Below are 24089 nucleotides of genomic sequence, written 5' to 3'. Positions count from 1 at the left end.
GAAAGAAGTTGCACCTCTATTTCCACTAACCCAGTGATGGCAAACCTATGACACAAATGTCAGCACTGACATGCATAGCCATTTTCAATGAATAAGGCCACATATAGAGAAGTATGGGGCCACATGCCAAGGATAAAACATCTGCTGTAGGTAGTGTAGTGTAGACACTCTGTGCACTATAGATGACAATTCTACCTATATTAATTTACCTATTTTGGTTTATTAAATATAGTTATATATTACAATTAAACATTTTTATTATTTAAACTATAAATATTGCAAAGTTATGGTTTTTTTCTCAAAGTGACACACCACCCGAGTTATGCTTGTTTTTTTGGCGAATTTTGACACACCAAGCTCAAAAGGTTGCCTATCACTGCACTAACCTCTAACTGAACTTAAGCTTTACCTTCAATTATTGAAAGACATTCTGAAAAGGAATCCGTATGCTTCACCAGTCTGCCAGGGTTAACAATCTTTAATTATACATTTGTACCCTAAATGTGATCAAGGACCAGAAAGCAAAAACTACTGATGCATAGCTTCCTTAAAGTTCTCTTTACACAATATCATACTCTAGGGTCTTAGTGCTTCCAAGAATCACTGCATCTATTCTCTTTTTCATGAAAATGAAGTTTAATTATGGAGGGAGCCAGGTAGCACAGACACCGAGCCAGGCCTGGAATTGAGAGTACCTGGGTTCAAATGTGGCCTCTGATACTTTCTAGCTGTCTGACTCTGAGCAAGTCACTTAACCCTGATTGCCTGGCCCCTGTCACTCTTCTGTCTTAGAACTAATATTAAAAAATAAGGTGTTTTAGGAAACAAAAAGAAATTTAGTTATGGTACATGTAGGTAAAATAATTACAGTGCTGCAAGAAATGCTCAATATAAAAAATTCAGAGAAGCAAGGAAAAGCTTAAAAGAACTTATGGTCATATATTGGAACTCACCATTACACACATGTACTCTGGCATTCCTCTATACATCCACTGCCTCCTGTAATTTCATCTCTCTGTATGCCTCACCCTTCCTAAACCCATTATTTCAGACCAATTAGCCCTTTTCTTATTTCAATTTTTCCCTCTCTCCAATCTTGACTCAATAGTTAATCTAAATTCAATTCTACACTACCATAATTTAAACCTTGCCAAACCTCAGCTCTCAATTATTCCCCAACATCCACTACCTACACCCCTACTCACATGCTAGTGAATCCAGCTGGAGGAAAGTCACTCAACCATGCTGACTGGATACATAATAAATTCATGTTATTCAACTTAAACTGGATTCTCACCTTTTATTATCTATCTTAACTTACAACCCACAAAATACTGTATCAATGCTTATTCTCTTCTCTCAAGCCTTCCAAATCTCCCACCCTACCCCCCATCCATTAAGAACCTCACCTTTTACTTTAATGAGGCAATTGAGTTATTCAATGTGAGTTCCATCCTCTCCCCTTCTCATCTCAGAATACCTTGACATCCTCCTCCATTCTCTTCCTTTCCCCAAGACTCAGCAGAGAAGTGGCCCTTCTCCTTGCCATAATCTGACTACATGTGCCCTTGGTCCTCTTCTCTCCCACCCTTTCCAGCAACCTCAATCAATTTCCTCCCTCATCTTTAACATCTCCAGGCTACTTGTTCATTCTCCTACCACCTTCAGACAAGATCAGGTCTCCTTCCTTCTTAAAAAACCTTTCAGAGGCCCATACCATCCTTTCCAGCTGTTGCCCTTTATCTCTCTATTCTTTCTCAACCAAACTCCAAGAAAAAAAAGCTGTCTATACTCAGGGCTTCCACTTTCTCTCTTTTCACTCACTACTCAATCTTTTTCAAAATTAGCTTTGACAATACCAGATCTAAATTGCTCTCTCCAAAGTTACCACTAATCTCCAAATTGCCAAAGCTTATGATCTTTATCATTCTTGACTCCTCTGCTGCCTTCAACAATATCAATCATTCTTTCCCCTCCTGAACATACTCTCCTATCTACACTCTGATCACTTTCTCTCAATTTTCTTCTTTCTGTGTAACCACTAATTTTCAGTCTCCTTTGTTGATTTATCATAATCCCTTGCTATAGGTGTTTCCCAAAGTGTTTCCCTAGGCTCCCTACATTCCACTCTCTACATTCTCCCTTAATGACCTCATCATTCCCATGGATTTAATTATCATGTTTATGTCAATGACTCATAGAGACAAAGATAAGAGAGCTATCTCCAACCTCAATCTCACTTCCATATCCCCATTTGCCCAAACTCATTCCCATCTTCCAAATTTCCCTATTCCTGTCAAAGACACCATCTTTCTTTCCCTAAAATTAAAAATCTCTCAGCATTATCCTCAATTCCTCCTTTTCCTTTCATTCATATATCTAATTCGTGGTTAACATCTCTTGCATCCGACCCCTTCCCTCTATTCAGACAGCTACAACCTTAACTGAGACTCTCTATCAGCACTTGCCTAAATTATTACTGGTTTCCCAGCCACTTACCATTCTACACACTGCCACCCAAGAATTTTCCTTAAGCACAAATCAGACAGATCATAAGCTACACCCCACCCCATTTCCCCACCCCACTCAATCAATTCCAGTGGCTGCCAACTCTCTCTAGGACCAAATGTAAACTCCTATAAGGTAAAAAACCTTCACAAACTTTAGGGACTGAAGTAATAATTTTATTTATATCCCAAGCACCTAGTCTAAACTACATAGGAGGTGCTTAAATACTTGTTGAAGTATTGAACCAATGATTATACAAAAATATAAATAGGAAAAACAAAGCTGAATCTTGTGTAGTTATAATGACCAAAACATATGATCCTAGAGAAGACTTGAGAAAATATTTCTCCTTTCTTACAGAGTTCAGGAACAAAGAAAGAATACTGCACAAACTGTCACATTTGATTAATGTGTAGATTGATTTTGCTATAAGGCATGGTTTATCCAGGGCAAAAGGGGAAAGAGTTCAGATGTTAATCTTTATTTTTCTTAAACCAAAAAAAATAAAATGAATACTAAGTTTAGTTTTAGAAGACACCTTACCTGCTGGATCAATTCTGCTGATTCATCATCTCCATTTCCCATACCTGGATTCTTTCTGACCATACCAGGGGCTGTCTTAGAAGGTGCTGTAGTTCTCTGTGTAGAAATGGGCCTCTGTGGAGCTGAGAAAAAAACTTAACTTTTAAATGGAATGAAAGAAAAATAAAATCAGAACAATAATTAATGGGGGCAGTTAGGTAGCTCAGTGGTTTGAGAGCCAGGCCTAGAGACAAGAGTCCTGGGTTCAAATCTAGCCTCAGACACTTCCTAGCTATTGTGATAATAAGATTAAGTCTACACTGCCCATCTTTAGATTTAATCATAAAAAGTGAGAGCACCTCCAATTCTGGGAGGTCCTAACCACACTTGTGCTAGAGTGAGTGACAAATCAGAATCGACTGACCGCCCCCTAGGCGTTCTATGAGAAGAACTTCTCTTAAGAAATTTCTTTTAGTAGACTCTGTGAATAAAGTTTTGCTCCATTCACCTCCGGGCCTCTGGCACTCTAACTCTCAGCTGAAAGTTAAGATCTACTTAGATTAATTAGAGGATCATAATAAATTACCTACTGGGTTAGATTCATAAATAAACTTCCATAAAAGTCAATTTTGACTTCAGATTATTCTTAATTGAGGATTGATAATAGTTCAATCCTCTGGTGACCATCTTTTAATATATTGAACCCATAAAACCCCTTTTTCCAAAACGCTTACATTTTTGGCAGACCACTTAGGTTGTGCTGATTACCCTTAATCTTCTGATATTTTCTTGCCTCTTCTTTCACTCTGTAACCTCAACTCAACATAGCTGAAGAGGTAAGTTCAAAAAAAAATTTTTTTTCTACTTTTACCCTAGAATAAATAGCACAAAGCTGTTTGAATTTTAGCGCCTGGGTCCTAAAACCCCACCTGGGGAATTGGTTCCCAAACCACCCCCTTCCATGCCAGGAAAAACCCCAGAGAGAGTATAGGCCTCACCTGAGGAACTGGTTCAAATTAGCCGACCCTCAGATTTTGGGAAGGAATATATCTTTCAGCTGGCTAGTTTGCCTTACTGACAACAAACATGCCCCTCATTTCTTAATTAACTGTGGGCCACACCTAGAGAAAGGCTTTTAAAACCCTCTCAGAGGGAAAGCATCTCTGCTCTGTGCCCCAAATAATTTCATCTTGTAAAAAATCTCATAAAAAACTGGAGAAAAATCACTGAGCTTAACTTAGCATTTATTAGAGTGATTGTTAAAGTTGAAATTAACCATTTTTACCTTGCTTTACTCCTAAAAAAAAAAAAATTCTTTTTACCTCAGAAAAGCTGCATTTTGCCCCAAAGAGAAAATATATGCTTAGGAAGCACTGTGGATTCTATCAGGTTTTTTTGTTTTTGTTTTTGTTGTTTGTTGTTTTTTTCCCTTTGTTTTTGTTTTTACCTTTAGCAGCTACTTAATCTATACTTATGTATATTTAGCTGAGGGAAGCCAATAAGAGAATAGATTAAAAATCTGAGACTCCACTTTTGATGCCTTTTGTGATCCTTGTGATTTCTTGTTGAAAAGTATTGTGGCTTTATTGAAAAGCTTTAAGTTCCTAGAAAACCTGAATTTAAGAGGTTAACACTCTTCCCCTTTGGCCAGGAATGCAGCTGCCTGGTACAGCCAAGGCCAAAACCTTAGCAGGGGTAATTCAACCCTGAGAAAATATTCCCCGACTTGGTTTTCTGATAAGAACCCAGCCAAAATTCAGCTTGGCCTTGTTCTATTCTGAAGTCAAATGAGACCGTTTGTGTTTTGATATGACATAATTTTTAACTTCTGCACATCTGCAAAGTTTGGGGGGTGGGGGGTCCTTTTGTGTGAATTGAGTCTTGAAATATATACAATAAACTCCATGCTCCTGGCGACAGAGCTGGAAGCATGAGCTAATAATCTGTTGAAAGCAAATTTTTTCTTGTAAAATACTCATCATGGATAATGGAAGTGGTCATCTGAAAAGTACAGCATAGAATTTATATCTGGAAAAGACCTTAAAGATCTCATTTAGCCCAAACTGTGCATTTTGTAGAGTGGAGAAAGGGCAAATGACCAAACCACAGCCTCACAGCAATAACGGCAGAACTAGAATTTGAATACAAGCTCTTGAACTTCAAATCCAGTGTTCTTGTCACTACCCATTGACACTCCCCCAGATCTGAGGCATATATATCTGAACTTGAAACAATTATTCAGCTAACTATACAAATCAGAAGCAGTTCCAAGGAATTAATGCAACAAAGTCAAATGGAGAAAATACACTTCTAGAAGCATCTCATGCAAGAGAATTGGTATCAGTTACCCTGCCAAAATTCTTAATTAGCCTCCTGGTTCATAATCAGTCTCTTTAAGAATGGCTGGGGCATATTATTTTCCTACAGCTGAGAACATAAAGTCTTGCGTCTATAAAGCTGAGGATCAGAAACTGGGCCAGAAATGAACTTCACCTAGGTAGATACCAGAGAGGCCCAACTTGAGAAATCAACCAGCCTCTCTTACATTACCATCTTTTAACTGCAATATAAAGTAGCATAGCCAGCTCTGAGTTATATCAAGTGGACTCCTTGACAATTTAGCTATATGAAGTTCAAAGTTCATTCCAAAACTTATGTCCATCAATAATTTCCTTCTCATTCCTCTCCAAGCCTTTTAAGTGATGTTTTAGTCTTATCAAATCTCCTTATTTAAGTATTCCCTAATCTTGCTATCTGGTCTGCTCTCTGTGAAGACATCAAATACAATGAAAAGAAATAGGAACAAAATGAGAAAGGTAAACGAATCAGATTATTTGACATATAATGATCAAAATAACTGCATATAAATTCAGCATTATCTAAGATACTAATTTAGAAGAATCCAGTCTTTTGCTTCATATAAAACTGCTTGATCAGATGTAAAAATAGGCAATGACTACCCTATAACATGTACACTTAAACTCAGAACAAGGAAGAGTTAGGTGCTTTTTTAAATCCACAATAAGTAAATGTGTTTTCACTCAACTACTTTACCCACTATATATACTTATCCTAAATATGCTAGATTTTTCCCCCAAATTTCAAAGTTAATATCTGAGAATTATTGGAATGTTAAGGACTAGATGAACTTGTATAAATTTCCTATTCTACCAATCACGAGCATGAGAGCACAAAATAATTTTAAGGAACAAGAGAGAGCTCGAAATCCTTTATTACCAGACCATTCTTACTGGAGTCCCACCTAGAGAAGACTTGCCATAATGATAACTGTACAGCCTTTAATATCTCCAAGAGTTACAAACTTGAACTAAAGAGCCCTATTTTATAACTGATATTCCAAAGATTAGTAAAGTACAGTAACTTTGCTGACTCAAAGCAGCATCAACAGAATATAGGTCATCTTTTGTTTAGAACTCTACTCTTACCTGCACCACTAGAACCAAGAGGTTTTTTTGGCTTATTCAAAACTGGAGTCATGAGGGAGGGGGCTACTGCCGTTTCTTGGCCTTGTCGAGCTGCTACAGGATCATAGTCTTTCCCATCATAGTTTGCATCAAAAAATTTCTTGAACCATTGAACAAATTCAAAATTATCTTGAAATTTTCCTTTCACTAATTTGTCCACAGGAATTATCTAAGAAAAAGAAAAAAAATCAAGATAGTTTAGCCCAAAGTCAGAGATGTTAAAGAATCAGTATACAGAATCTACAAAGAAAAAAAGTCTTTTGGTGAGATTGACTGCAGGTAGATCTTACCATATGACTTGCTAATAACTATTACCTCCAGACCCCTAGGCACTATTATCAAATTTGATGATCTACATAAACCTTAAGGACTCCAAAGACCCTGCCAGCCATCCCACCATTGCCCTCACAACTTCTACACATTTATTCCATCTGCCCTTGAGCTGAATGACTTCTTTTTTTTTTAATGTATTAATTACCCCCAATTAGAACGTGAACTGGAGGACAGGGGGATATTAGTTTCTTTCTACTTGTATCAGTGTTTCAAATACTACTAAAAACATGGTAAATTCTTTATAAATGTGTTATATTCATTCATTCATTCATTCATTATAGAAATTAAGGGTTAAAGCCCTAGTATTATAAAACAAGTAATTTATCAAAAAAGTCAAATCCCATTAAAGTAAACTCCAAGGCAGAGGTTATTTCATTAAGCTGAAATTTGATATATCAAAAAATGCTTGAATTAAATAGTACTTTTGCTGGAGTTCATTAATTTTTTTGCCCCATAAAGAATTTTATAAAAACTCAGCAGAAAAGGAGCTCAAAGATCATTTAGTTCAGCACCTGCTAGAAGCATACTCATGCCTAAGTGTTCATCTAGCCTTTTCCTTAATTATCTTAGTGAAAGAGAACACATTATCTTCCCCAAGGGCCATCCTATTGTTAAAAAGCTCTAAATATTATCAATTCCTTTCTAATATTGAAAGGTATTTCTAGTACCTTTCACTCACTGGTCCTCGTTCTGACCTATGGAGTTAAGCAAAGTAATCCTACCCAATCTGTATTTTAAATCTGAGCACATCAGAAATTTTAAGACCATAAACTTGTCCCCTCTCTGAGTTCTCTCAATGTGTTAAACACTGCTTTTATGATATGTAATAAATAGAATCTGACCTATATCTGAATTAGAGGCAAGTTGTTAATGATTTTAAATAATCTTCCTTCCCTGGCAATTAATTGGTATCTTCACTGATGCTGAATTGATTGGTAATAGTTTTACAAAAAGAATTTTAAGATTCCTTAAAGAAGCAGGCTTTCCTGACCATGTTTATAATATTATTCTACAAAAACTAAATTAAATTTACAATCAACTTTAGAGGTAATAACTCAACCCATATTTTTCCATCTTCTTTGTCCTATGTTTCCATATGCAAACATCATCCCACTGATCCACATCCTACCCATTCTCTAAGATACAATTCAAGTGAAAGCTCTTCCATGTCATCTTCCCCATTTGCCAGTCATCTCTAATCATCAACAGTATATGAACTAACCTTATTGCACTTACCTGAAACACAGACAGAATGTGGTATCTGAACTGTGCTTTACCTTTCCTATTAAATATTAAGCTTCTCAAGACCAAGAATATCATTCATCTTTATAGACAGAAAGTACAATGGTGTAGCTGATTAACAGTAAACATTCACTATATTCACTCTTCTTAGTGCTTACCGAATGGACAAACCCATTGCATAAGAGGGAGATATTTGTCCTATACAATTTATAAGGAGTTCTAATCCTGGGTACCAGGAACTTGGGTTTTTGTTGGGATGTTTTTTCCTTGTTATTTTGATCACTGTTATTTCAATATATTTTGCTTCCTTTGTAACGCCACATATTTCACTTTATGCACTTAAAAACATTATTCTGGAGCAGTTGAGTAGCACAATGGATAAGTGCCAGACCTGGAGTCAGAAGGACCTAGGTTCAAATCTGACCTCAGACACTTCCTAGCTGTGTGACCCTGAGCAAAGCACTAAACCATAATTGCCTAGCCTTTGCTGATCTTCTGTCTTAGAATCAATATTTGATATCTTGGTACTTGGTATTCTAAGATAGAAGGTAAAAGCTTTTAATTAAAATAAGAATTATTCTGACAAGTCCATTGATTTCATCAGACTGTCATGAAATGCATGATCTATCTAGAGAAACAATAGCAAGGGCCAGTCTTATAATCATCTACCCTGAAACATATTAAGATATGTGACCACAGGTAGGTCACATGGCCTATTAGGAAGTTATGCAACTCTTTTAGCACTAACTTATAGACTTGCAAATACACATTAGAAGTTTCTCATACTTGAAATTATAGGTCAGGACCATAAAAATTATATACCTAGGAGAATCTGTCTCTGACAAATTCAAATATACTAGCAAAAAAGTAGTCTGAGAACAGCTAGGTGGCTCAATGGATTGAGAGTCAGGCCCAGATATGGGAAATCCTAGGTTAAATCTGGCCTCAGAGGCTTCCTAGCTATTGTGAAAGAGAATTCTTTATTAATGTCTATCCTGAGTTAACACTAACTTAAATACCTCACTAGGTTATGAAGACAGGATTAACTCTCCTCTGTCCACCTTTTGATTGAATCAACACAAGCCTGAACTAGGTGGAAGAGCTGCAAACTACTTAGTGAATTCATACCCTCAGAAACTCAATCAGTAAGGATGAGTATTCACCTCTCCAGAAGATGAATTTTAGAAAATTCACACCCCTTAGATAAGAACTTAACCTTCAGAAGGTGAGAAGTCAATTCCACAGACACTGACCCCCCAAGCAGTGCTAGACAATTTGGAAATTGTGATTGGCCTCTGTGAAGAGGGTAAGGGACAAGGGGTCACCATAAAAGCCATGAAATCTTTCAGCTTGAGGCAGATTGTCTTTGAGAAGATAGTCTCAAAAAAGTGTCTTCTGGAAATAGTCTTCAAAGAAGCTTCACTGGAGACCGTGGCTTGGATTGTCAGCTTGGAGTTCGGCTTTAACTTAAGACTCTGACTCTTGGACTACTTCGTTGGGTAAGTGAAAGGGCTGATTCTTTCCTAGTTTCTGGAGAGACTAGTTTCCATCTTGGAGGAGGCCACAGTGGTTACTCACCACCAGCCCTCCTGGATGAGGACTAGTATAGGTATATTCTCTAACCTCTTTCATATTTCTCTACTTTATTTTTTCCCCTCTATTTTGTAAATAAATTTCTGTCTCAAGATATAATAAATTGGCAACTACATAATTTCATAAATTTATTGTCCAACCATTAATTTCCACCTTTACACTATGTAACCCTAGGCAAGTCATTTAGCCCCTATTGCCTTGTCCTTACACTCCTTTGTCTTGAAACCTGATACTTAGTGTAGATTCTAAGATGGAAGATAAAGGTTTGAAAGGAAAAAAGTAATCTGCATACATACTATTCTATAGAAGCTATTACATTTAATGATTCTTATTAGGTTCCCTGGTCTCCATTACCTCTTAGAAAGGCATCTATGACAGCAGGGATGAGGAAAATAATATACACACCAGCTGGGCAGCCTTTTCCAACATTCCTAGAAACAATATGACCCATCTAACTTAAGTAAACTGGGAATCTGTCAGATTTAGGAACAATCACATAATTAAAGCCAATAATTTTTTAATATCACAATGACTTATGTGAATTTGCTGAATTACATGTCTGCCAAATTTCACTTCTGGGATGAATATTTACAATGAAGTTGATAAACCCATTCTGCATAAAATAATGAACCTGGGCAGCACGGAAAATTCTTCTACATTTCCATAGCTAGCTTACCTCCAGTAAATCCAGATTAATATAGACAGTGCTAATAAAAATAAAAAGCACACATTCAAATGAAAAAATATAATTCCAACTTACTTTGTCCACACCCATTCTCTTAAAACCTGCTTGTAAGATCTTGAAGTTCTGAATATATTCATGTTCCAGTTTTGCTTGAAACTTCACTTTCTTCAGAGCAATGGAACCAGGGAAAAGCATATCCATAAACTGACAATAAGCAGCACCTGACCCAAAAGAAGAGTACAATCATCACTCAGTCATGTTAGTCCCTTCATAAAGCTTATAAAATTTTAAAGTTGAAAGAAACTGTAAAGATTATTGAATGGCACTCTTTCTCTTACCATTTTCAACAACCAATCTCTCAATTTCTTTTTGAGCCCTTTCAGTAATGAGAGGCTAATTACCTGATAACAGTCTATTTCATTTTTGGATAGTACTGTGGATAGAAATTTCTTTCTTATATTTGCCTCTATGAAGCTTTCACTAATTATTCTTAATTTTTCCATTAACAAAATAACAAAATAAAGCCCAGAGAAACAATTTTCCTCACAATACAGGATAATTAAATTTCTTCCATAAATCAGCTAATTTAACTTATTAACTACCCTCCAAGTTATTCTGGAGTTACCAAGTATTACAAGAAAATAAAATCCAAGAGTAAAGTAAAAAGCTGGCTGGAAAAGGAAATATGTAACAAAGTAAAAGTTTATTAAAAAAGAACATTCCTCTGAGAAGACTGGAGAAAAATCAATTCAGAAATCATGAACTGACTATTCCACTTCTATTATTTTTCAAAGGACAATGACAAAAGGAAACCAAAAGAATTTCAGTGGCAAGAGTGAACTCTTGAAATGAGAGATCCAAGAAATGAAAGGTATAGAAATGTCATATGAAGAGATGTCACAGCACAAGAGAACAACCCAATTCTGTCTAAGATTTTTGCTGTATGTTAAGGAACATTAAAAGCTATCTTCATTAGCCTCTTTGGAAATAAAGTAGTTGTTGTTCAGTTGTTTGTTATGTCTGACCCTTCATGACCCCTTGGGGCTTTCTTGGCAAAGATACTGGAGTGATTTCCCATAACCTACTCTAGCTCATTTTACAAATGTGGAAATTGAAGAAAATAGGTTAAGTGACTTGCCCAGGATCACATAGCTAGTAAATGTCTGAGGTCAAATTTGAACTCAGAAAGATGAGTCTTGGAGTCACCTTTCCCATCAGTATATTTATGATTTTATTGTGGGGTTTTGTTCTTACAACAATGACCAATATGGAAGTGTCTTGAATGACAATTTAAAAAAAATTTTTAAGAGAAAGAAAGATGAGTCTTCTTGACTTCAGACACAGAACTCTATCCGCTGTCCCACATAGCTGCCCTTTGGAAATAATAATAGCAGCTAGCATTTAGATAATGTCTACTATGTTTCAGGCACTGAGCTAAGCTTTTATAATTATGCAAATATGAGACACTTAGGTAGTGAAGTGAATAGAGTGGTGAGCCCAAAGTCAGGAAGATCTGAGTTCAAATTTGCCCTTAGACACTTACTAGGGAAAGTCACTCAAGCTCTGTTCACCTCTGTTTCTTCAATTGTAAAATGGGGATAATGATAGCACCAACCTCCCAGAATTGTTGTAAGGATCAAATGAGATAATTGTAAATCACTTCACAGAGTGCTTGGCACATAATAAGCAATATGTAAATGTTAGCTATTCTTATTATCATCTTGTTTTAAAATTTTTCTGACCACCTCCCCCAATGCTAAGAGTTGTAATTATATTAGTTGTATCTGATGGCTGAGCAAATACATGACAAAAACTATGAATTCTTTAAAATATATGTGGATTTTATTAATCATAATATTAAACATATCAAAAAATATTAATACATACGAATGCATTTATTCAGTCTCCAAAATGGCAAGGTTTCCCAAAAGGATTCATAGTAACTCCACAGTCCACAGGTTGGAAACCATTGAATTAAACTGTTTACCCTTCTAAGAAGGAGATAACTAGTTCCAATGGAAGAACTGAAACTTGAGCTGGTCCTTAATAGGTGGACAGAATTTAAATAAAGAGGTTATTCCAAATGAGGGGATGTCCCTCGATTGGGGAATGGCTGAACAAATTGTGGCATTTGATGGTGATGAAATACTATTGTGCTATAAGGAATGATAAACTGCTTGATTTCTATAAGAATTGGAAAGACCTACATGAACTGATACAGAATGAAATAAACAGAACCAGGAGAACATTATACACAGTAGTACCTGAAACAACTGTGGAACAATCAAATGTAATTGACTTTGCTACCAAAAGCAATGCAATGATCCAGGAGACTCTGAGGGACTTATGAGAAAGAATGCTATCCTCATCTAGAGAAAGAACTATGGTAGTAGAAACACAGAAGAAAAGCATATGATTTATCTCTTGTTTTATGTGGGTATTTGATTTGGGGTTTTGATTTTAAAAGATTACTCTATTACAAAAATTAATAATATGGAAATAGAATGAGTGATAACATATGTAACAACCCAGTGAAATTGCTTGTCAACTCCAGGAAGGGGGGAGTGAAGAAGGGAGGGAGATAAGAATCATGTAAACGTGGAAAAAAAATTAAAAAATAAAATAAAAATTGTAAAGTGTTACTGAGCTCACACAAAAAGAGGTCATTCCATAGTGAATAAAAATGTATACAAAGGCATCAAGGTAACAATATATGCACTATTTCCAGAAAGATTTGCCTAAATGAAGTTTGACTTCTCATTGTTGTTAGCAGAGTTGAGTGAAACCATGTTGTCTTGAAAGCCAAACAAAGGAATTTAACCTTAATGAAATTGGCATTCAAGTCACTAATGATCGTTGAAGAGGGAGTGACATGATGATAGTATTTTAAGAAAACTCTTATGATTCCACCACCAAATGAGAACATAAAGAGGGGAAAACTTAAAAGACAGAGACCATTAGAGGATTTAGTAATCCAGATGTAGGAAATGACTGAATTAGAGTATTACCAATGAAAATGGAAACAAAATAATGGATAAGAGAAACTTCACAAGACTTCAAAAGAATCATTGACAGGAAATAAAAGAGAAGGAAGAAAAAATAACTTGAGTTTTTTCTACCCTGGAAAGGCAGAAAGAGGAGCCAGTTAGGAAAGAAGATGCTGTTAAGATTTTGTTATATTTATGATTCCTGAAGAGGAGGGGCAGGTACACAGACATGGAAATAAAAAGCAGGAGACTAGATTAAAGGTTGAAAATATTCTTGGTACTCAAACACACACACACACACACAATCCAGACCCACCTAACAATCTAGCAAATCTAACAGAAAAGGAACTAATTAATACATAAATAAAAATAGAACTGACTCTCTAAAGATGGATATTAACAAAGCCAAGTCTTTTTCTGAAATCAAGTGTGACCAGAAATTCCTTATCTGCCTAGAAATAACAGCACCTTCCTCCATGGCATATGATCATGAAGTAAGCCAGATCTTGTTGCTAATCATTTGAAAAGAAATAGAAATTTCCCAGAACCAACAAAATAAAGAGCAGAGAGTAGAAAGATTTATTGGAGGTAGAAGATCAAGATCTATAAAAAGCAACTAGAACCCAACATCTAAAATTTGGTGCCAAGCAAATATTTATGATTTTGTACAATCATTTTTTATTCTTGCTTTTATAAAATTACAGACACACACACACACACACACACACGGAGGGGGGAGGGGGGAATGGACACACACACGTATATATGAGACATATTTTTGTTCATGGTAACTAAGTTTAGAATAAAGCAAACAAGTAAAACTTGGTGTTAGAAATCAATTTTACCTAGCCTTTGTCCTTCAAGTTCCTCATAAAAATCCATTTGGATAATAGTATTCTAGGATGGCACTCTGCAAACTATCCCAATAGGGAAACTCTAAAATGTAATAATGAATATTAAGCTTGACAACTTTGTTACAGCAACTTATCCTCTCTTCCTTCCCTCTTCATATCTTATCTGGTTAGAAGAAATGAATAGAAGTTATCTACGTTCATTGGTGTTTTCAGAACTAACCAGAGTTGAGTTTAGAGCTGTCCACAATCAGAAAATGCTGACTCACCAAAGGTGGTCACCTGTCATTCATGCTTTTCTATACCCAATATTGAAAGTTGTTATTTGAGAAAAGGATCTAGTTTCCTTGAATATATACTTATCTTTGAAATGTTAAAGGTATATATAACAGTGTGATCCAACAGTAATATTACTGAGGCTCTAGAAAGCATTTAATTAACACTAGTGTTCCCTATTTTTTTCTCTTATGCCTATTTATAAGCAAATCTACCAGACCTTTAGCAGAATGCTTCCTTTATGGAAATACTGTCATTCTTGTTTGGTACCATACTGGTAGCAAGCGTCTCATTTTCTAAAAACTACCAAAAAACATAGAAAAATGAAAACAAGGTATTCCAAAACAGAGAATGCATCTCAACCTTCATGAAATAAAATAACTACTTATAAATGAATTAAAAACTATCTATAAACTTCAATTGAAGACACAAATGTTAACATTTGCATATATAGAAAAATTTCCAATTTAAACAATTAAAAGTGTAAAGAATTATTACCACTTTCAATGTATTTCACAGATCTAAAATAACAAAATACTTGCAATTCATTACTAATACTAATAATCCTATATATGCAATCTGTAACATGTTTTTATATATATTTTATATATATATAACACACACACACACACAGGCCTTGAAAAGTCCCTGCTACTTGGGGAAGAGGCTTGAATCTTAAGAGTTGAAAGCCCATCAAGGCTAAATTGCATAACATGCACTAAATCCGGCAGTCTTATGGTGAGCACCTAGGAGCAGAGGGTTACTAAGCTACCTATGGAGAGTTAAACCAATTCAGGTCAGGAAAAACAGATCAAGCTAAAGTCTCCATAATCATCAGCATTGGGATTGAGCCTAAGAGTGACCAATGCATTCCCAGCCAGGTCAAGAAAGAGAGTAGTAATATCCAAAACAAAAGTATAATCCTATTAGATATTCAACAATCCTGAGAATTAAGCATGACAGGTATTACTAACCTCATTTTTAAGAGGAGGAAGCAAAGGCCTAGAGCAACAAAGTAAATAGCTTACAAAAGCAGTTAGGTGCAGAAACCAAACTAGAACCTAGATCTCCAAAATCCTGAGGTCCAGTATTCTATCTACTATACTACTGCCATCATGCTACAAATTCAACTACCCCAAAATGACCTCACAACCAAATGTTTTGACATTTCATTTTCAATTAGAAAAAAAAAATTTTTTTTAATTAAAATTGAACCATTTCTACAGTATCAGTCTCAGCTCTGTGTTTCAAGATATATAGAACATCTCAAAAGAAGTGTTATGGAAACATGAAGTACTCACATGTACAGACAAATGGCATTCTTGAGTCAAGTAAGGAAAATCTGGGTTCAAATTCTGCCACTAGGTTTGTTGTCTTTTGTTGATAAGTTGTCTCAGTCATCATGTCCAATTCCTTATGACCCCATTTTGGAATTTTCTTGGCAAAGATACTAGAGGGGTTTGCCATTTCCTTCTCCAGGTCATTTTACAGATGAGGGACAGATGCAAACACAGTAAAGTCACTTGTCCACTGCTTAGAGTGATACAACTAGTAAGGGTCTGAGGCTAGATTTGAATTCGTGAAGATGAGTCTTCCTGATTCTAAGCCCCATGCTCTAACCCATTGCACAACTAGTTGCCCCTGGTCTAATTCTAGGCAAATAACTCAACATTCTAGGTTTCAGAATATCTCATCTGTAAAAAGAGAGGCCTGGACTTGACCTTTAAAGCCTCTTTTAGCTCCAAATCTATGATCCTGTAAAAACAGAGTTACTTTCATTCAATGTTTTAGGCAGCCTTGGTTTCAAACAAACAATCACCCTAAAAGACCTGTACTCTAGCTACTTAAATGTTTCTTGGAATCAAAGACAGAATAGAGGAAGGGCTGATGAACTCCAAAGTCTCTTCTAATACTAAGTCTAAGGAAGGAAAGAACCATGTCAGTATCTGTAAAACTTGAGATAAAAGGACAGTAATAGGATCAATTAATGAAAATGAGGCATAGGTACTACTGACAATAATAAGAAGTTAAAAATGTATTGCCCTCAGAAAATTACTCTCAAATTTACCATGGAGATGATTTCAAAATAGTTAAGAGTCCTCTAAAAGATAAGCAGTTAAAGAATATTAATAATTTTCAAAATAACTGCAAACTTATGTTACTATATTGAAAATTGCTCTAAGTCACTGATAAGAGAAAAACAAAAGAAAAATAACTGTGTCATTGTACATTCCCAAACTGATAAAAATGATAAAATAAGGAAATAGTCAATATCAGAGGGTTTTTTTTAGAAAGACAGGAAAAGTTGTGAATTGGTCCAACCATTCTTGAAGACAATTTGGAATTGTTTGTAAAGAGACTAAAGTGAACATACCCTTTGACCAAGAGATTCCACTGCTGGGGAAAAACCCAATTATAAAAAAGTCCCATATATACCAAAAAACTTACAACAGCATTTTCTCGTGGAAGTACAGAAATTTAGAGGGAAAAATAGCTACACAAATTGTGGTAAATTTGGGTAGCATAGTGGAAATATAGGGTAGTAGAGTCAGGAAGACTCCAAATGTGGCCTCAAACTCTTGCTAAATTGTGACCATGAGCAAGTCATCTATCTTCTCAGTCTGCCTCAGTTTCCTGATCAATAAAAATGGGGATAATAACAGCACCTACCATGTAGGATTATTGTGAAAATCAAATAGGTAAGATCAAAAAAGAGGTAACATGCAAAGAGCTTTGCAAACCTGAAAGTGTTATATAAATACGAGTGATGATTACAACTAAGACGTGACAAAATATTACTACTTCATAAGAAACACTGACTATAAAGAATACAAGGTGGCATAGGAAAATTTATATGAACCAATGCAAAGTAAAGTAAGTAGAACCAGGGAGATAGTATCAATAATGACCAAAACAGTGTAAACAAGGAGAACAAAAAAAAAATTTAACTAAATGCTGTATAAATATAAAGATCAAGCTTGACCCTGAAAAGGAGCTAAGAAAACACCTCTTCATCATAAGGGTAGCAATAAGATACTACATATACACTTTTACTATCAGATGTGGCCAACATATTTTCTCCTTTCTTTTTAATCTTTGTTACAAGAGATAAAATTGCTGGGTAAGAGAAGAGAAAGAGACAAGTTCTGAAATAAGGTGATACAAAAACAAAAGGTATCAATTTTTAAAAAAAGAAAAAATGCATATTTGAAAAGACAGTCCCTGCTCATGATTTGGCCCTAACGTGTAATAGAAACACATACAAATTAATGACTATAGAGAATTAAGAAAGTTAAAGTTAGGGAAAACCTCTCCTCCAGGATTCACATGGAAGAAGCTTTGAGGAAAAGCAAAAGTCCAAAAATGAAACTACTGATGCCTCTCTGAAAGGCAAACAAGAGGAATTACTTGGCTATGGGAATGGAGCATTTTAAAATACAACTGAAGTGAAATGACAAATCTGGTAGATACTTGTCACAATTAACTTAAGAAATAGGAACAAAGATTTCCAATAGGCTATTACCTAGGTGTTTAGATATATGGCCTGACCGTGACTCTGAATATTTCACTGTTCCATGATAAACAAGGTAATTGTGTCAAGATTTTGCAGCATGGTAGGCAATTCATTTCAGAGTACTAACAAAATTAAGTATATAATAGATCAAATTTTATTCATGTTTTATATTGCCTTGACTAAAAACAATCTATTATTCTGGAAGTAATGTAGTCTAGACATCTCTCTAGTTAGAGGATCTATCATGAGATTCCATAAGACAGGAAGATGAATTAAGTCATCTTCAAACTCAAGGACATTACCCTATTTAAACCAAACTGAGAGATGGCAAGGAAATTAAAGAGAAATTGAGGGGTTTTGAGCCCACTTCACAGAATAAAGGTAATATAAGGGAAAAGATATTTACTATTTCTTATATCTCAAAAGCATTAGAGCCTTGAATATTATAACACTAATACTTTCTATACCACTGACAGGCATAAACTCAAATTTCCAAATGATGGTTATTAAACCCATTCACATGCTTAAGTAAGATCTTATAGTGTCCTTTAATCAAAAAAAGGGAGAAATCTAAACTTTGGAGTTTGAATTAATGTAAAACTAGTAGTACAATCAACTTTAAGTAAAATAAACCAAATAGAAAAAAATTTTAATGACTTATTTTATTTGGGGAGTCAAAGAGTATACAAATAGCCTTAGAATGTCACCACTTCATTCTTTGGGGGAATATATAATCACCACCAAGACTAAAAGAGTCTATTTAAGAAAGTATATTTCAGAACTTGTCTCAAAGAGAAAGCCTAACAGAAATGAGGGAGAAAATATCATGGGATCATAGACTTACATTGGGAAACTTCTTATAGGATATAAACACTTAAGAACTACTACAAACAAAAAGAATCTTTATTACATTTTTAATGTTGGCAGCAAATACGAATTAAGCTACTTGCACCATACTAATTAAGATTTGTTCAAGTGATCTACAAAACTATTCTATTAATGTCTTTCTTACCTGAACATAAGTGTTCAATCTTTGTCAAAGTCAACTGCAGAGATTCATTGATCCAGGCCAGCATATCATGTCGACTCAAATTATCGCTAGTTACTGAAGTTGAATACACGTTGACTGCCATCTTCTATAATATGGGGAAGAAAAAAGAAAGTTTTACAATAATAGTAAACACACTAGTTGGAAAATTTGCTGAAAAATGTCTCACACTTTAGCTTGCATATAATAAAGATTGACTAAACCACTGAATGAAGACATAACTGGGTCCCAATGAACACCTGGCTTTGCTTTACTTCTTAAGATTCCAACTAATAAGTTCATATTCCTACAACTCATATGTACCTAATTTAGAGCATGAGAATCGGACTCACGAATTTAAAGTTTTATCTAGTTCAAACTCCTTATTTTACAAATGAAGAGACTGAGACCCAGAAAGGTGAAATAACTTGCTCAAGTCCACACAAGTGAGTGACAAAGCCGCAATCTGAACCCAGGTGTTCTGACATCAAATATAGAAATCTTTCTACTATACCAGTCTGATTCAAATTGCTTTTATAACCTGAAATGAATCACATACAACCAATCAATTTGAAGAAGTTACATTTTGATGTGGTCAATTAAAAACCCTAAACTTAAAAGAGACAGTGAAAAAAGGGATGATTAAAGGTTTCATGAACTGAAATTGACTAATATCCAAGAATAACTAACATTCTCTACTTAAAAAGTAACAACCAGAAGAAAAATATCCGTCCAGACTTCCTATCTATGAAAGAGCTAATAGCATTTTTGCAACTAAAGACCCAGAACACTATGTCCATATTGACATATCTAAGCAAAGCATCACCAACATGAGCATTTACTGAAAACTCAAACCAAAATTTCACTTATTATAGCAAGGAAGTAACATTAAGTTTTTGTAGGTTACAGCACTGCAGCCTAAATTATCAGACTGAACCATGCTGGAAAGACTTTGTGTATAGTTTTTGGATTAGACTGCATGAGCTTTCTGAATATGGGTCTAAAGAAGTACAAAAAGTTTTTCATCAGTAAGCTAACACAAGTGATATATTTTTTTAGCCACAGCAATCCATAGAAATCAAATTTAATTTAGGCTATCCAAATTATCATGGTCACTATCCTACTATCAGCTACCTGTAATGTAAACAGTATGACAGTCAGCTAGTTAATTAGAACTAGTCACTTAGCAGTCACCATTGAGAGGACAATTATAAACCAGATTATAATCTGAAATGGCAATTTATGAAAACAAATAATCTAAGAAGCAATTCTGTAGAGTATAAATAATGCTGAATTTAGAGTAAAAATGCCTGGATTTAGTCTTGCCTTACATACTTAACAGCTGTGACCACAAGCAACTAACTCACTTCTCTTCTCCGGAACCTCAATTTCCTTATCTATAAAATACACATAATATATTTTGTCCTACCTATTCTGGGTTTCTGTGAAGGAGGGCTTTTTATACATTCACATATACTAGAAATGTTACTAATTCATTTTTTTGAATTTTTATTAGTTATTACTAAATCGAAATAATCATTTCCTTCCTCAATAATGTAAGTTGTCATTCCAGGCAAAACTAATTAACAAAGAAACAACAAAGATAAGGAATGCTTTTTTTTGTTTATCATATTCCATCCCAATTTCTGTTAGGTGTATCTTTGCCCACATCTGATCACCTTTATTACACATGTTCCTTCCTTAAAAGCAAGAAGTGGGAGCAGTTCAGGGTACAAAGTGCTAGGCCTAGAGACATGAGAGGTTCTAGGTTCAAATCTGGAGTTAAATACTTCCTAGTTGTATGACCCTGAAAGAGTCACTTAATCTCTACTGCCTATTCCTTACTACCTTTCTACCTTGGAACCAATATACAATAGTGATTCTAAGGTAAAAGGTATGGATAGCCTGGAGGATATACTCTTATTTACAAATTTATGCCTCAAGTATACAAGATGTGTGATTCATAACATCATGCAAGCTTAAAATTTAAGCAGATGGAATCCTTGTCATATGTCTAATATGTAATTTAAGTACATTTTAAATAGCCTTCCATCTTCTTATTTCAGCTCCTTTCATCAGTAGTTTAGTAATAATTAAGTGACCTGCAGTACAGAGAACAAACAGTCCCTAAATGTAGACTATTATATTCCATGTATACAAATTCAAAATATATTCCAGTAGTCAATCAATATCTCAAATATGCTAAAGAGAAGGCTCAAGGTGACTGATGACCTGGATTTCTGCCTTGCCTCTGCCTGCTACAGGAATTTGTAATTTCTATTAGGTTCACTTTCCTTACCTATAAAGTGGAGAGAACTATTCGTAGTTGTTCATATTAATAACACTTTATGGTCTACAGAGTACTTTCCTAACAAGTGACAGTTTTAGTATTACCATCATCATTTTACATCAGAAAAGTTTATAAAACGCGGAATAGTGCAATGAGTGCTTACTTAGAGGACCTGGGATTAAAGTCTAGCATTGTCACCGTTAAGACCTTGAACAAAGAACTTCATCTCTCTGGGTCTCAGTTTCCTCATATGTAAAATAAAGGGGTCAAAATTAAACTACTTCTGTGATTCATTCAAGCTCTAAATCTGTAATCCAAAGAACAACCCTGTGAGGTTAAGTAATACAAACATTATCCCTGCTCTATAAAATGGGAAACAGGCAAAGAGGTTAAATGATTTGTCCAAGGTCACAAAGAAGTTAGTTTTAAGAGTGAACAAACTATCTCTTTGACTACAAAATCAATACTTTTCTCCACTATATCTGGTTTACTTATTATAGAAGAAAATCATAAAGCTCAAACATGTAATCTTTTGATCATGATTTTGGGGTATGGCTAGAAAAATGTTTCCTTACCTCTGAAATGTAGTATAGTTATTAGGAGATAGTCATTCAAGTCCAGATCCTTCCCCATATTAAATTCCAATCATCTGTCCTTTCTTGGACAGTCCCTACAGAGCCTATCCCTTGACTTTCACCTCCTGACCCTCATTCCAAGCCTCAAGGTTGCCATGTGGCTGAAAAAGCAGTGTGAAAATTTGGAGTCAGGGCACCACAAAAAAAATAACTTTTGTTCCATTACCAGTATGGCCTTGGTCAAGTCCTTAATACTTCCTGGGTTCCACTTTTCTAAAACGTAAAATGAGATAATTTGTTTAAATCAGGAGTTCTTAATTTTTGTGTATGTCATGTATTCCTCTGGCAGTCCGGTGAAGCCAGACTATGGACTTTTTCTCAGAATGTTTTAAAATTTATAAAATATAGCATTACAATGAAAACCACATTGAAAGTTATCAATATATTATTTCAACAACTCCAAGTTAAGAATCTGTAGACTAAGTCACTATTTAAATACCTTCCACTTTAAATCATTACGTGTACAACAGCCCAGCCCCTCACCCCCACAAGTAATTCCAACCATTTAGCCTCCCAGGGGCAGTCCCCTACCCACCCAAACTGAGCACAGCAAAACAAGATCATGTCTCATGCTTCCTGTTTCAATTCTAACCTCCAGCAGTGATTCCCTACACCCGGAAAGAAAACTCCCTTTCACCAGAACATCAGCCTAGAGTCTATTCCATACGTACTGCAAATTCAATGAGACAACAATATGGAGTCAGACAAAAACATTACTTAAGAGCTCAGCGTACAAAACTAAGGTGGTGATAGTCCCTCTGTATGATGCCCTTGTAAGATCAGATTTGAAGTTTTGCATTCATTTCAATGCACCACGTTTTAGGAATACTATCGATAAGGTAAATATTGAGAAGGGTAGTAACGGATCCATGCCAAAGGGGGCTCGATTGCAGGAAATGTGAATCTTTGGTCTGGAAAAGAGAACACTTGGAGAAGCCACAATAACCGTCTTTGAACATCTAAAAAGCCGAAAGTTTGATCTCACCGGGCAAAATTAGATGATTAGCTGGTAAAAGTTGTTGAGGCAGGTTTAGGATTCATAAAAGAAAATGCTTCCCAATAACTAAATCCATCTAAATATGGAATGGGCTGCCTCCCAAGGTAGGGCGTTCTCCCTCAACAATTGTCTTCAAGCAAAAACTGGCTGACCACTCCTCAGATATTTAAGAGGTTATGCTTGTCCAGGTGTGGCCTCTAAGGTCATTACAACTCTGATAGTCGCTGACTAAAATTCCAATCATGTGATCTAATAGGAGTATTTCCTACCATCCTACATAGCACAGCTCATCAGCACATGCTTCCTACTGCTATGCTACAGAGGCTGCCTCACTGCAGGGAAAATCCCTTCTCGGATTCCCTTCTCATCCTTCCCCCACCCTCTTCCCCGCCATTTCCCCCATTTCTCGAAGCCATTCTACTCTGGCTTCAGTGGCACTCACTCCACTTCTACACAATCCACCCAAGTCTCCTACACCCGAATACATCTCTTTCTCACAATTATCCTTCCTTTCTAAAATTCAACCCTGCTACCACCCCCTCGCACACCGCAGTGCGACCCCAACTTCCGGCCAAAAGATCTTCCTCACCTTCAACCCCTCCCCATTCACGAGGCCCGCACAGACTCCCCCGCGCACGCGCAAGAGAAGGGTCAAGGCCCGGCCCCTCCCCCACTTCCCCCTTCACTGGCTCCTCCGGCGGAACCGCCCGGAGCCCCCACAGGCCGCGGCTCCTGCCTTCTCTTGCTCCGCAGCCCGGGCACCCGCTCTCCTCGGCTTCCCCTAACCGACCCAGACGGCGCCCCCGCCCCGCATCCTCATCACCCACTTCTCACCGGCTTCTCGAGGCGCCGCGTATCCTCTCTCGCCAGCCCCCCAGTTCCGTCTAGGTCTTGTTCAAACCGGCCGACCCCGCCCGCGCGATGACCTTATACGCATCCCTCTTTTCCCCGACGCTGCGACGTAACGGTGCGTCACCCCGCCCGGCCGGCTTCGGGGAGCGGGAGAAGGGGAACAGGAGAAAGAGAGCCACTAAAGGGGGTGGAGCCTCAGGGCTCTCCCAGCAGAAGCAAAGGCGCAGAGGGCGGGAATAAGATTGTAGAGCAGTGAAGACACGTGACCCATGACAGCCAATTAAATCCCAAC

General features: G+C 36.3%; 1 protein-coding gene across 1 annotated transcript in view; it reads right to left on the bottom strand.

Moving 5' to 3' along the window:
• MAPRE1 (microtubule associated protein RP/EB family member 1) overlaps window positions 1-23879 on the bottom strand; it is a 33276-nt gene extending 9397 nt beyond the window's left edge. Inside the window, exons 1-5 of the mRNA XM_044664299.1 lie at window positions 23780-23879; window positions 19009-19132; window positions 10444-10589; window positions 6477-6684; window positions 3052-3173 (exon numbers count right to left, since the gene is read on the bottom strand). Coding sequence (XP_044520234.1) covers window positions 3052-3173; window positions 6477-6684; window positions 10444-10589; window positions 19009-19129 — 597 coding nt within the window. The 5' untranslated portion in view covers window positions 19130-19132; window positions 23780-23879. The remainder of the gene's footprint in view (window positions 1-3051; window positions 3174-6476; window positions 6685-10443; window positions 10590-19008; window positions 19133-23779) is intronic.
• Window positions 23880-24089: the final 210 nt, after the last annotated feature.

Source organism: Gracilinanus agilis, chromosome 2, assembly GCF_016433145.1.
Source record: "Gracilinanus agilis isolate LMUSP501 chromosome 2, AgileGrace, whole genome shotgun sequence".
NCBI lineage: Eukaryota > Metazoa > Chordata > Mammalia > Didelphimorphia > Didelphidae > Gracilinanus > Gracilinanus agilis.
Note: the sequence above shows the minus strand (reverse complement) of the source record. Positions and strands in the feature narration are given on the sequence as shown.